At 35.7% G+C, this 14509-nt stretch overlaps 1 protein-coding gene across 2 annotated transcripts; it reads right to left on the minus strand.

The window, feature by feature from the left end:
- Positions 1-6686: 6686 nt before the first annotated feature.
- Positions 6687-12779, minus strand: LOC113705418 (ATP-dependent Clp protease proteolytic subunit 4, chloroplastic-like). 2 transcript variants are annotated; one of them, XR_011820554.1, is made up of 4 exons: positions 12154-12779; positions 9266-9768; positions 7016-7353; positions 6687-6939 (listed from the first exon to the last, which is right to left on the minus strand). XR_011820554.1 is itself a non-coding variant. In XM_027227269.2 (3 exons), the coding sequence occupies exons 1-2, from the start codon at positions 12603-12605 to the stop codon at positions 9282-9284; spliced, it is 939 nt and encodes a 312-aa protein (XP_027083070.1). In that variant the 5' UTR covers positions 12606-12779; the 3' UTR covers positions 6965-7353; positions 9266-9281. The 2 variants fall into 2 exon arrangements, 1 of the variants encoding a protein (XP_027083070.1); XM_027227269.2 differs by lacking the exon at positions 6687-6939 and having other exon boundaries at positions 6965-7353.
- Between the last annotated feature and the right edge of the window lie 1730 nt (positions 12780-14509).

Here is a 14509-nt window from a genome sequence, read left to right on the forward strand (position 1 = left end):
CTTTGAGGACGTTTAATCACTTTAAGTTTGGGTTAATCCTTGGTAGAATGAAGAGTTTGGACTTGATCGAGAAAACCGTCTATGATGGATGAGATTCATGAGCCGTGATTGGTGAGTGATCCCTCAACTACTTCCCAAAAGTTACTTTTGAAATGATTCTTGCATTGATTGCACGATTGCATATCATTGTATTTGTGTGTGTGCCTTGACATTTTGGCTCCGACGAGTTCTTGGGAAAATCTTGTGCTTAGAACCAACATCTCCACTCCTGTTTACGCATTCTTTGGAGCACGATGGCTCCTTATTTCTGTATATCTGTTACTTGATCTAAGGGAGCGTTGGATATTTAAGTGCAAGGATTTCACTGACTCACAAGAGCAAACTCCATACATTTGATCACTGATTCATGACATCATTTACCTGCACTATCGTAAAGTTTATTTGATTACTGATTTTACTGTTCACTCGCTGAGCTTCTAGCTCACCTCAAATATTTTTCTTTTTCCCACAGGGATCGAAGCAAGGGAAGAGTTTGTATTACGTTATTTGTGTAACTAGATGGCGTATATCTTGTACAGTTTGGATTTGGATTCATTTTATATAATAGTTGGGCATGTGTGACTGTTTGGATTTGAAGTGGATGTATGTGTACGTTCCACGCCTGGAATTAGTTTCCGCTTCGCTTATGATATGTAATGCTTGGAGAATTTGATATATATTTGAGATTTATCTTGTAATTTATTTGAGAACTGTAGTGAACGACTGAGTCCCGACGAGAGATGGGCAGGCGGTCCGTCGAACCCTTTGATTCGCCCTAGGGGGAGGTGGGGCTGTCACAGTTGGTATCAGAGCTTAGGCTTCCGATCTCTATAGTGTATCCTAGGGTAAAGTTTAGGATGCCGGACTGTGGGATTTGATTTGATTTGATTTGAAAGTTAAACAATTGAGGTAATTATTAGTACTAACTATGGAGGATAAGAGACCGAAATTTGATGGTCCAACTCTATGTATGATGATTTTGAACTAAGATAAAAGAGTATCAAAGGAATAAAATGCATTTCCACCCATTTACCTCCTAGAGAATTTCTGCTTTGAAGTTCTAAAGAAAAACTAGGATGTACTATTTTTATTTTCAAACGATGATTGGGAATAATATATATATGCTTTAAGTATGTGTAATTTTTCGATTTTGGTAAAAATGTGAATTTTGCTTGAATTTCAAATTTGAAAATTTGTGAATAACTGATGAATTGTTGAATTTGGTATATGATGGGTTGATACAAGGTTAAAATTTTCTAAACTAAGTTTTCCCCCTTGATTATATACTGGTGTAATCTTACACTTGAATTTGTATCTTGAGTTTTCGGAAGCATGGCGAATTTGTGTTTTATATTGTAAATCTTGACTTTGATAAGATTTTTGGTTACTTTAAATACTCCTCTTATGCTTTAAAATTCTTGGTCTTTAAGAAGAGTGAACCTATCTTTAGGCGTACAGATTGAGGGAATTTTGAAATATAGAGTAACTGCATTCAAGAGTACGAAGTTAGTGTGAATTGACTTGGTTTTCATTTGAGACGTCAGTTAGCGAGTTGTACTTATTTCTTGGGTTTGAAATTGGAGCTTGAGACTTTAACTTTAAAACCCTAAGACTGGTTATTCTTAGAGATGATGGTATTCTGACTGGTGGCTTGGTTATTAAAGATTTTGAACTTCGAATGAATAACCTTTGGTTTCAGCTTGTGTTATGGATTGATTGGATCTAATTTCGTAAAGGCATGTGATTTGATTGAAATTAGCAATATTTGGACCCTTTGGTTTAACTATAGACCTAGGAAGAGTGGTGAACGTCGTGAGGCTTTTGTATCCTGCTTACATATGCTTTTATCTTTTGTGGCACTTAATTGCCTATATGCAGTATTTGACATATTGGCCTTATTTTGTGACTTCTAACTTATGCTATAACTTTTGATACCTGTAAAGAATCATGTCTTGATTCTAAATATTTTTATACCTTGTATATGCATTAAGCTCTTTTATGCTTAATTATTTCTTTTCTTGCGCTTATAGACTTCTATTAAGTATGGCAGCAAGAATGGGAAAAAGTCGTGGCCGAGGGTTTAGATAACCCTGTACTCGTGAGACAAATTGATGGATAGTCTTATGTAATATAAGGGGTCCCTAGTACTGAATATGAATTGAGAATAAATCAGAAGATTAGATCTACCAGTGTATAATGGATTAACCTAGTTGAGGACATTGAAATGATGACTGCTATTTTGGATCTATCCGATAAGATTTTGACTAGGGTTTTGATACATTATGGTGGAGACCGAATTTGTTGGGAAACTTTTGGTTTTTGCATCCTCCTTCTAGTATTTTTGTTTGATTAAGGTACACTACCCAATTTGTAAGCATTGGGATTCGAAATACTTGAACTGTCTGAGATCGACTAGACTGAACTTATTTAAGACTTGAATCTGTTTCGGCTAGTGTACTCTTACGTACACTTGATAGACCTGACTTGATTGAAAATATGGTATCTCTTTCACGCTTGAGCAAGTAGCTTAGTTCGTATATGACCTGTAAGTAGATTTGAATTCTATGACTGTTTAGGAATATGAATTACTGGGCATAAACTAGGCAAGTGAGTTTCTCTTCGTACTCATGTTCCATGAACCTGAAATATTTGACCCTACTTTTGAACCTATATATACTTGAACCCTGCTTTTGACTCTACTTCTGAACTTATTCGTACTTGTATGGTTGTAGACCGGCTACTACTCCTCTGTAGTGGTTGAACTGAACCTCTCTGGTGAGGCATTGCCTTGTGTGTTTTCAAGCACCGTCATTCTTTTGGCGAGGCATACCTGTTGTGTTATCAAGCACCATCAGGAATGAAACTTTGACTTGAGGCTCTCTGGTGAAATATAGCCGTTGTGCTAACTTGTTGTGTTTTCAAGCACCACCGGGGCCAATTTCTTGAGCTAAGATCCTCTGGTGAAGTTTAGTCGTTGTGCTAACTTGTTGTGTTATCAAGCACCACCAAGGATGAAATTTTTGAATTGAGACTCTTTGGCGAAGTATAGTCGCCGTGCTAGCTTGTTGTGTTGTCCAGCACCGCCAAGGGAAAAATTTCCGACTTGAGAAATTTCGAGTTGAAATTAAACCATGTCTTGAATTTTTCGAATATCTGAGACTTTAAATCCAACTTCAAGCCTTTTGCATGTTTTATCTAGTTACTCGATCAACTATCTATTGGATCATGACGATTTGATCAGTTGGATTGGGGTGCTTCTTCGCACTTGATTTTGTTATGTGGGATTAAAATGATTCCTAGTATTTGACTACTTTCGAGAAATGTTTGATCTGATTAGTGCAAGTTGGAATGTCGAGGACGACATTCTTTTAAGGAGGGGAGTTTGTGACGTCCCGAAAAAATGGGTGTGAGAACCCGAAAATTTTTATATATTTTCGAGACATTATTTTGTTTTCTTGTCTATAATTTTATGTCTTTCTTCAATATATTAATTTTTTATACATTTTTATAAGGGAATATAGTTTTCAAATCATTTCCTTGATACAAGTTAGTCCACATTAAATTTGAAGTGTATTATGGACGTGGGACCCGCTAGTGCGGTAAATGCGATATATTTTTTACAACTTGTTGGAATTTAGTATTGATGGATATTAATTTATTAGGTGTTAAGAGATAATTAGATGGTTAATCTTGGAGAGACAAAGGGATAATAATAAACTTAAGAAGGGCCAAGTGGCGCGATCCGATTGGAAGTTGACTTGCGTAACTTTTCTTTAACTTTACTAAAACTCCTATTTTGACCCAAATCATCTTCCATTTCCCTCCTTCTTGGCCGAGCAACAAGAGAGAAAAGAGAGAGAGAGCTTCTTCAATTTTCCTTCATTTCTAGCTTGAATCTTGCAAACCTACCGGTTAAATTCCAAATTTCTCCACAAAAGTGAGTTGCTAAACTAGTTTAAGGTGTTGAGTGGAGCCATTTGTGAAGAACAAGCTCTAGTTGTCTTGTTTCTTGGAGTTGCAAAGGTGAGGTATTAAATATCTTCCCTCTCATGTTAATAATGATCAATTAAGGATTTCTAGTGGTAGAGCATGTCATTTTGTGGATTATTTTGTGACTTATGGTTGAGTTGTTCAAATTTTTCTATTTATTGAGGAATTTTCTGTTTTATATAGTATCTTGTGGTTGGCTATGGATTGATAGTCTTAAATGAGATAATTTGGAGCCTCTATGTGGTTATTGTGGTTTCTTGTGGAAATTTTCAGATTTTGAGGGATTTTCCAACTTTAGGGTTCCAAACAGGCCTGTTCTATCCAGATTTATTTAGGCATGTTAGAGACTGGATCAGCCTTTTCCCAAAACATGAAAGTTGTTGGTAATTGAGTTAGCTAGCTATCTGTAAAATTTTCGCTCAATCGGAGTATTGTAGCATGTGAAATGATTAAAATACCCTTGACTGCCCATGACCCTGTTCCGTGCCCAGATTTCTATTTTCGTGAGGAATTCCATTTTTGACCATGAAAATGCATGTTTTAGCTTTGGAAGCCTTCATAAGAAATGTAGGTATATGTCTTGGTTTCGAAAAGCCATAAGATACACCTCAATCGGACTTTGGTAGCCTGAGTTATTGTCATTTAACCATAGTGCGGTTAGCTAACCTGTTTGTGGGATTCTGGTTTGGTATAGTGCAATTTCGACCTAGCTACACTACGAACTGGACTGAGTGGTCTCATCAAAGTTGTAGGCCTTTGTCTTAGCTTCGAAACGGTATAAATTTCATCTCAATCCGATAAGTACAGCCACAGTTGCCTCCGGTACGCAAAACAACGTCAAATCTATCTTTTGTTTTCTGACTTAAACTTCATTTCCGGACTTTTCCTAACTTGAATTTGTACTTATACCACTTTGAACCTATTGAACGGCTATTGAAATGAGATTGCTTTTATGTGTGCTGTTTGAATGGATATTGGTGATTATTGTAGGATGGAAATAAGGAAATTTAAGGGGAAGTGTTGTCCAATCTTTGAGGACGTTTAATCGCTTTAAGTTTGGGTTAATCCTTGGTAGAATGAAGAGTTTGGACTTGATCGATGAAACTGTCTATGATGGATGAGGTTCATGAGCCGTGGTTGGTGAGTGATCCCTCAACTACTTCCCAAAAGTTACTTTTGAAATGATTCTTGCATTGATTGCACGATTGCATATCATTGTGTTTGTGTGTGTGCCATGACATTTTGGCTCCGACAAGTTCTTGGGAAAATCTTGTGCTTAGAACCAACGTCTCCACTCCTGTTTACGCATTCTTTGGAACACGTTGGCTCCTTATTTCTGTATATCTGTTACTTGATCTAAGGGAGCGTTGGATATTTAAGTGCAAGGATTTTACTGACTCACAAGAGCAAACTCCATACATTTGATCACTGATTCATGACATCATTTACCTGCACTATCGTAAAGTTTATTTGATTACTGATTTTACTGTTCACTCGCTGAGCTTCTAGCTCACCCCAAATGTTTTTCTTCTCCCCACAGAGATCGAGGCAAGGGAAGAGCTTGTATTACGTTATTTGTGTAACTGGATGGCGTATATCTTGTACAGTTTGGATTTGAATTCATTTTATGTAATAGTTGGACATGTGTGACTGCTTGGATTTGAAGTGGATGTATGTGTACGTTCCACGCTTGGAATTAGTTTCCGTTTCGCTTATGATATGTAATGCTTGGAGAATTTGATATATATTTGGGATTTATCTTGTAATTTATTTGAGAACTGTAATGAACGACTGAGTCCCGACGAGAGTTGGGCAAGCGGCCCGCCGAATCCTTTGGTTCGCCCTAGGGGGAGGTGGGGCTGTCACAAGGCAAGCTAATCATCAGCAGTTCGAGTATTGATCACAAGCAGTTCGAGTCAATACTCGACTTAAGTTCGATCAACACTAAGGTCGAACTGACTAAGTTGAATTCGAACTCAAAATCAAAGATAGTCAACTCGTTAACTAGCGAGTCAAGTCTAATATATATATGTATATATATAATATATATTAATATCTATATTAATATTAAAATTACATATATATATTTTATTAAAAAATAAAATAATATTTTTTCTTAAACTCGATCTCAAACTCGACTCGACTCGAATTTGAGGTCGAATTTAAACTCGAACTTTACATTAAGAACTCATCGAACTCGAGCTCTCAATATTTTATTATCCCTAATATTATATATATATATATATATATATATTTCTAATATTTTATTATTTATTAAGAAAAATTATTATTTTATTTATTTTTTAAAAAGTAAAATAATTATTGTTTTTTTTTTAAATTCGAGCTCGACTTGACGTGAATTGAAGATCGAACTCAAACTCGAACTTTACATTAAGAGCTTGTCGAACTCAAATTCGAACTCAATCTTGGTAAAATTAAATCAAGACTCAGCTCAATTAAACTAAAACTCGACCCGACTCATTTGCAGCACCAAACCCTCAAATTTTCAAAAGTAAACTCTTCAACCGTGTTTAGAAGGTGAACTCTTCAACTGTGTTTAGCAGGTAGCTTACTTTAACCAGGAGAGAATTCTAACAGTGGAGTCTCCTTGCCAATGGACAAACCCAAGGGGTTAGATTACTTTGACATTCAAAAGAAAAAAATTCAAACATGGCTGGCTTGATTCAGATTTCCAAGTGCAAAACATATAATTTCATCCGTATCATGCGTTCATCTGAACTACATAGAACTGTTGGTGCCCTATATCCGTGAAAGGTAAGAGATTTTGTATTTCTTTGAAACATTCTCACTAAAACCATTCTAGATTGATTTTGCATGGCACAAGCTCTGTCGACATTTTCTTTCGTTAGACTTTTGCTCTCCTCCATAAGTGATCTACCAACATTGCATCTACAGAAAACGAGATCACATTCGCTTCACAAAAAAATGTTACTGGATAAGTAATTAATATCAAGCACAAACTTACTTTATAATTAGCCATTAAAGCAATGTTCTTCCCCTTCTAATGTGTTAGGCAGCCCAGCAAATATCACTTTCAGCTACTGAATAAGGTTTTTACTACAAGATCTGTGGACTGGAAACCTTCATTACAGAACATTGAAAAGGAGGTGTTGGGCAATGGAGTAAATCCAGCAGAAATCCCAGAGGTTGTGCGAAGATTGTCTGACCTTCACCAATGGACATGTTATCACCAAGCTATAAGCCAGAACATCTTCTAAGCTGCTAATTTCTACAATTGACGGAGAATAAAATGTTCACAGGTCTCCAGTTTCAGCAATCCAAAGGTAAGGAAATGGCCATGACCTGTAGAAGTCAATGAAAAAACATTCAGGCATGAGTCTCCAAAATAATGCGTAGACCACAAAATGGAAGTCTTAGAATCCCTTCCAACAAAGAAGCAACTTTTGCTTGCCCTGGTGCCTGTTATCTTTAGCTTCATGACAACACAACCAAGTTTGTTATGTCAAAGACCTTGATTACATACTCTTAAAAGTTGTTCAAACACCTCCTACCAATACCTTGCCAGAACAAAGGCTAGCTATCAATCTAAGCATCTTTTTTATCTGAACAATCAGATGACAAACTAAAAAAAGATTGTTGAAAGATCTCATTAGTACAATAAGTCTGACATCCTATTAGACTAGAAGTAATCTTTCAACCAATGGAAGAATTGAAGCCAGTCACCAAATCCAGGTCCATCACATTAATCTTTTCTCTTCTTTACAAGTTTAGGAATGATATATAAATAATAGATAAGGGTGAAGATTATGTGGATCTCCAACGTTCTATACAAGCACAAAACAGGAGGCCAACAGCAGGAAAAGAACATATACAGCATAATAAACATCTTACAACTAGAATGGTGAAAATTTAGGGTGTGTTTGACAAAAATTGAAGGCTAAAAACTAAAATCTGAAATCTGAATCCATTAAATTAGTGAATTTTTAAGTGCTAAATCTCCTACATTTTGGTGCATATCGCATTAAGTAAATAGTTTATCATTTATTTTTGGGAGCAAGTTCTACCTAGAAAATTCAGTGCCACTTAATTAATTCAAATGTTCAATTTTTTTTATTATCAAACACGTCTAAACATGCTAAAATCTGAATCCATTAAGTTTAACTGCTGAATTGAGTTATCAAATACGGCCTTAGTTTGGTCCCAAAATTTTATTGCTAATGATATTCTGCATCGAAGGGTTGAAACACCTATCTTTTGAAGAGCCTTAACAGAATAAATGCATGACTTCAGGTGGGATACCCAAATCAAAGGGCAATTCAAATGTAACTGAACATTATTAAACACAAAAGAGGGAACGGATAAACTGTACATTGATCTGTGTTTAGGTGGTCCAGACAAGCAGTTATTATTCAGAGACATTTTAAGAGCTTCTGTACTTTGCTTTTGCTTTCTCCACTTTCTGTTTTAGGCACTTAGCAAGTAGAGCATGTGACTAAAAAATTACTCTCACATGACAGAGCACCTTTTTTGATATGTCAAAATGGTTACTCTAAATGTACGTGGATGGATCATAGTACCATTCACCAGAATTATACTTGCTTAAGCTAAAGAGGCATACTGAGAATTTCTAAAACCTAAAGGTTACTAATATAAATGAAAATTATTCCAAATAGGGTACAAGCTAAACATGCTTACCGAAGGACAACCAACCCCCCATCTGGGGCTACTCTGTAATCATTAAACCACATAGGACTATCCCTTTCAGCTAATAAAAATAAAACCCCTCCAATATAAATTGAGATTCTGAAAGTGTTTTATCTAAAACCAATCGTATTCTCCACCTTCTTTCTCCAGTTGGCACAACAATCAATTTTCTTACAACATTATCCATACACGAAAAGATGTCATCACTCCAGCTTTGAAGTTTGAACCTCCAATCATAGATGGCATTTATCTTGCCATTTCATCAAACATTTGTTTTTGCAGCCAAAGTTTAGGAATTTTCTGTAGACAACAAACATCCTTGACATCCCCACTTGTGTATTTAGTCAAATGGCTAAAGTCAAAGCAAATATAAATTTGACATTTAGTTCTGAGCCTAAACTGCTTTAAAAGCCAAAAGCAAAATCTTCAATTCTGATGGTTTATCACAAAGTGAAAACGCCACATGCAACCCAAAGTGCTTCCTTCCCAAGAATACAAGTCTAGGTCACTAACCAAGCACAGAAAAGGGAAAGGTTAAATTATCACATACCAGTAAAGTTGAGCAACTAATATATTTCATCATCAGGAATGTCGGGCGTCAAAAACTTTTTAGGGTCTTTGCTGATCTCCTCATAATTGAATGTCGAAGCTTTAACCCTTTCAGGAACAGGTACAAGAGGAATGATGCTGTCTCTATCAATAACTCCATCAATAATTCCAAATTCAACTGCTTCAATGGGGGAGAGATACCGGTCCCTATCAATATCCTTTTCAACTTGTTCGATTGTTCGACCAGTAAAATCAGATACTATCTTTATGACATTATTCTTGTTATGCATGATTTCTCGGGCTTGAATTTCAACATCTATTGCTTGCCCACTTGCACCTCCAAGGGGTTGATGGATCATAATTCGTGTATTGGGCATAGCCAAGCGCTTGCCTTTGGTGCCACCACCAAGGATTAAGGAAGCTGTTGAAGCTGCAATGCCTATTGCAATTGTGGAAACGTCAGCTCTCACAAGTCGCACAACATCAAAGATAGCCATTGTAGCACTGCCAAGGATAAGAAATAAAAGTGAGCAACTAAAAATATTACCAATGTAACTCAACATCTAATTAAGATATGTGTGCGCGCATGTGTGCATATGTGTGTATGTATGAGATGTGCAGAAAGCTGAATCATTGCTTGATCATACTTGGAACCTGCAAGCTGTTTCATCATTGAGTTAAATTTACAAAAACTAGTCTTCGAGGTTGTTATCATCCTCAAACCCTAGTCAATACCCCCCTGGTTCACCAATTGGGAGTTGTACATATTCTGGATAATCAAACTAACAAAAACGTGGGAAAGCCAAAGATTTGAGGCTCCGGCATTTTTTTTTTCTCTTTGCTTTCATTTTAGAAGAAAACTTCTGATTTATTCTTCTTCACTTTACAATTACCACTGTCACTATCAGAAACATGTGTTTTAAGCTCTTACAATTACAGTTAATCTTGACAATGTAAAATATTTTTCTACATTCTCTTTTATTAAAGTATCAAAAAAGCATCCAGGAAGTGAAATTCCTGCACAAGCCGTTGCTCCCAACGAGATGGATGAAGGCACCAAATAATAGCCATTCCCTGACAGAAGTTTGGTTTCTATAACTTCTTTGTTTAAATCTGAAATAGATGTATCTTGAGAGCCACCAGGTCAAATAAGGTCAAAGCAAAATTTGTGCCACAAATAGATGCATATTAGGTATTTTAATTCAGTAAAATCAAAACTGCAGCTATTCATATACAGCAATAGATCTTTAATTTTTCCACCCCACGGTGTACAATTATTTCAGTAGCATCTATGTAAGTTATTCGGAAACATTGTTGACCTTTTGGTCTAAAAGCATGGCAGAAGCCAAAATATTTGTGCTTCTAAATAAAAGCTAAACATGACTTGGAACCATTGCATTCTCCTAAAATGGAAATCATGGTTACACAACATCACTAAATTAACAGAACAAAGAATCATATTAGATAATTGATTGGTGAAAAGGATACACAAAGAAGTTCCTTAAGATCAAAATTTTCCAACTTAGCCTAGGCCATATGGCAATATCCAATGTCTTAATTTTGACATGCTTGCTAGGATGTAGTGGCATCCCAAAGTGCCAATTATCAGACCCACTCCACAATCCAGATCCTCAACAACGCCAACTTCATGAACCAAGTGCTAGTGTGCTAAAAACTATCTCTTAGTACCATACATCTACAGATGCAACATTATGCCTCTACACAGCACCTAATTACAGCAAAAGTAAATCTCAATTTTAACTTTGAGAGAAGAAAAGGAGGGAAACACTCTTCTTCACTAGCTTTTCAAGCTTATGTTGCTTTACCAAATGAATTGTGACAAGAGTGGTTTGTGCACCTACTGACAATGGCACTGTGCTTCTACATATCAACTCAAGGGGAATGGTGTTCTATCATTCATTAGCAATAGAAAAGAGTAAAGCATCAAATCAATAGCTAGTTCCTTCAACTTACCATTTATTTAGTTTTCTCATACATTCCTTTTTTCAATTGCTGAATTTTTCCTCTTTCCCAGTTATATCTAACTCCTTAAAAATTCTGGGACAAAGAGGTCAGAGTAATTTCTCCACATCAACCCAAAGGATGAGCTCCATTCATTTTGTATTCCCGATTATATTCTTTATGCCACTAAATTAGAAAATAGAAAACTTCCCACATAGCAACTCTACACAGGCTACTACAAGAAGTAAACAAGTGCAGGATGCAGCACATTTCTCGTCAATATAAATTAGAAGCAACATGCTTATGCTACCAACTCATAAAACTAAAACTTCTCATGTGGTGAACCATAACCCATATTAACCACAAATATGAGCTTAATTTTGACTCATTCTGCATGATCACAGTATCAGTATACCTATAGCGAAATCTTCATGCTGTATACTTATTTTTCAGAGGCATGCCTCCTCCCTCCTTAGTGTAACTAGGGTAAGCGTAAACTTCCCATATTTGACTTCTGATCTCTCTACCCATTAACATATAAACAACTCTATTCTACCAATTTCTAACAAATAGATAAGAAGTGTGCTAAAATATCCAAAAGCATACTGCAAATGTGATAAACTTCCAATTTGTAAAACTCCAACAGTAGCCAAAGTTTAAGCGCCGTATTTGCACTAGCCCAGTATTCAGTTTCACAAAATAACTATCAAATTGTACGACTTAATAATTACACAAACATACGAACACACAAACCCAAAAAACCCCCCGCATTCCTCCCACTTCCACTAGCACACCAGAAGAAGATAATTCATATTTTCAATTCAAGAATCTAATCAAATCCAATCCTCTGAACCTTCCAGCACCAAAGTTGATCAATTTCACTAAGATATCACATTAAAATAGAAAAAAAGCTTCATAAACAAATACCTGAGAGAGCCACCAGGTGAATTAATGAAAAGCCTAATATCTCTAGTATGGTCTTGAGCATCCAACAACAGCAGCTGACTAATAATAGCATCAGCAACAAAATCATCAATATTACTCCCCAAAAACACTATCCTCTCCTTGAACAAAAGCCCCATTGCATCAGCCTCAGCCCCCCTCAGTGCAGTGGCCGGAGTCTGAGGCGCGGCAGCCGTCCACAACTCACTATCATCTGGGCTCGTCTGAAAATCGTTGACACTCAAGCTAAGTGAGTGGGCCAATGGAGCTTTCGACACGTTTCTTGAAATGGGTTGGCGGAAATTCAGCGAAGATTTCACAGGCAAGATAAGGGGCTTGTAAGGAAGTGGACAAGATAGGGAGGGTGGAAAGTGTTTGTGAAAAGGCCTGAGAGAAGGGTAGGAGGAAAGGGGAGCTGAAAGAGAGATGGACTCCATAGTCTTTGAAGAATTGAAGTTTGAAACAAAGGTTTTGGGGACAAAGAAGACGTTTTGACCTTCCCCGGTGAAAGATGGTTTTGAGGGGTGGATGAGGCAGACCGGAGGAAGGAGCGATGAGGATTCTTATTTTCCTAGTAGTTAATACTAGTGGTAGAATTTGCTAATCCTTGATTGGATTATTGGAAACTTTTGAGTTCAACTGCGAGTTGAGGATTTGGATAGAAAAGAAAGGAAAAGAAGAGAAAGTTTGATTTTCTTTTGTTTGCGAGTTTTTAGCGAGAGAGAAAAGAAATAAAATGGAAGGATGAATAGTAGGCAAAATTTTTCTTTTCAAATTGGAGAAAAAGTTGGAGGAAGCTTGTGAAAATTTTTTAAAATACCTATTTTATTCTTAAAAATGTTTTGAACAAATATTTAATTAACGTGTTTGGATTGTAAATTATTTGAGGTATTTTTATTGTAGCACTTTTTGTGATGTGATATATGTAAGATAAAAATATAATTGAAAAGATAAAAAGTTGTATTGAAAATTGTAATGGTAATGTAAACAAATATATTTGGGAAAATAACCCACTATCCAAACAAACGACTTTCATATCCAAAATCATCCACTAATTCTCAAAACTCTCAAACAACATAGCAATCCCGTCTCTTTTCTTCTCTTCTCACATAACTTAAATTTTCCCTTCTTCTCTTTTCTATCCTAAACTCCCAAACCAAGTGACATTAACTGTTGAAATTGCCGTATGTTTGTATTTTTCGTATTAGTATTTGGTAAATTTTACGTTAAAATATCTGATCACCTAGTAATGGAAAATATGTAAAGAAGCTTTTCTGAAACTATTGTTATACTCACAATGCTGCCAAAAAAGAAGGCTTTTTCTATATTAGGGTTTATGCATGAAACCTCCCCTGAAATTTCTCGTAATATCACCTAATACTCTTCAAGTTTCAAAAATCTCATTTGCTAAGATGACGCGACGAAATGTCCCAATCAGAGGGGTTCAAATGATGATGCTGCCTCAATTGCTTCTATAGCAGTTAAAGAAATTGTATTTTGCACTGTTGAAATGGAGCTAATAGACATTCATTTCAGCTTCAAAAATTCTAATTGTTGCCTTGTGATTGCATCTAAAATACTGGTTTTTTTATGTTGAATGACGTCAATGAGTTATAAGACCTCTCTCTTATGCTTGAACTTGCTCTGTTGTGCAACAAATCTCCTTCAATTTTTGTTCTTAATTTTCCTTTTTGCTACAAAACTTTTGTGCTTATTTTTTAGCCTTTTTCATACTGTTGAAGTAGTTTCAGAAGTTGTCATTCATACTGCTGAATTGTATTTAATACTTATTACACTTACACCCCTCAAGTTCTATGTTTAATATTCCTGCCTTATTTGTCTTTTTTTTTCTTGTCTTAAAATTCATAAATCAGAATGCAAAAGGGTAAAAGTAAAAAACATAACATAATCTCTCTTCTATAATGCATTATTAATACTGTTTCTACACGTAAGGACTAATATAGTTATACAATTTGTCATTTTAAGGGAGTTAAGTGAGATTTTTAAAATTTAAAAAGTGTTGGGTGATATTATCAGAAACCTCAGGGAATGTTTCTAAAAGAGAGAGGCTAAATTCACATCCCATGCGCTCATTGTACATCAATGCCCTAATCTAATAAGTTTATTGGATACTTCTTATAGTTTCAAGAAACATACGTTGACAAAGCAATAAAGAGGGGGGGGAAATGGTTCCATTGTAAAAGAGAATATTTTCAAACATTTTACCAATGCTTAAGAATATCAAATTTTAATTTAAAATTTAATTTAACAGTCCAGATACTTTAATTAAGAATAAGCATGTAAATATCAATATCTACACATTTCGAGTCTATAAATTTTA

Source organism: Coffea arabica, chromosome 8c (genome assembly GCF_036785885.1).
Source record: "Coffea arabica cultivar ET-39 chromosome 8c, Coffea Arabica ET-39 HiFi, whole genome shotgun sequence".
Taxonomy (NCBI): Eukaryota; Viridiplantae; Streptophyta; class Magnoliopsida; order Gentianales; family Rubiaceae; genus Coffea; species Coffea arabica.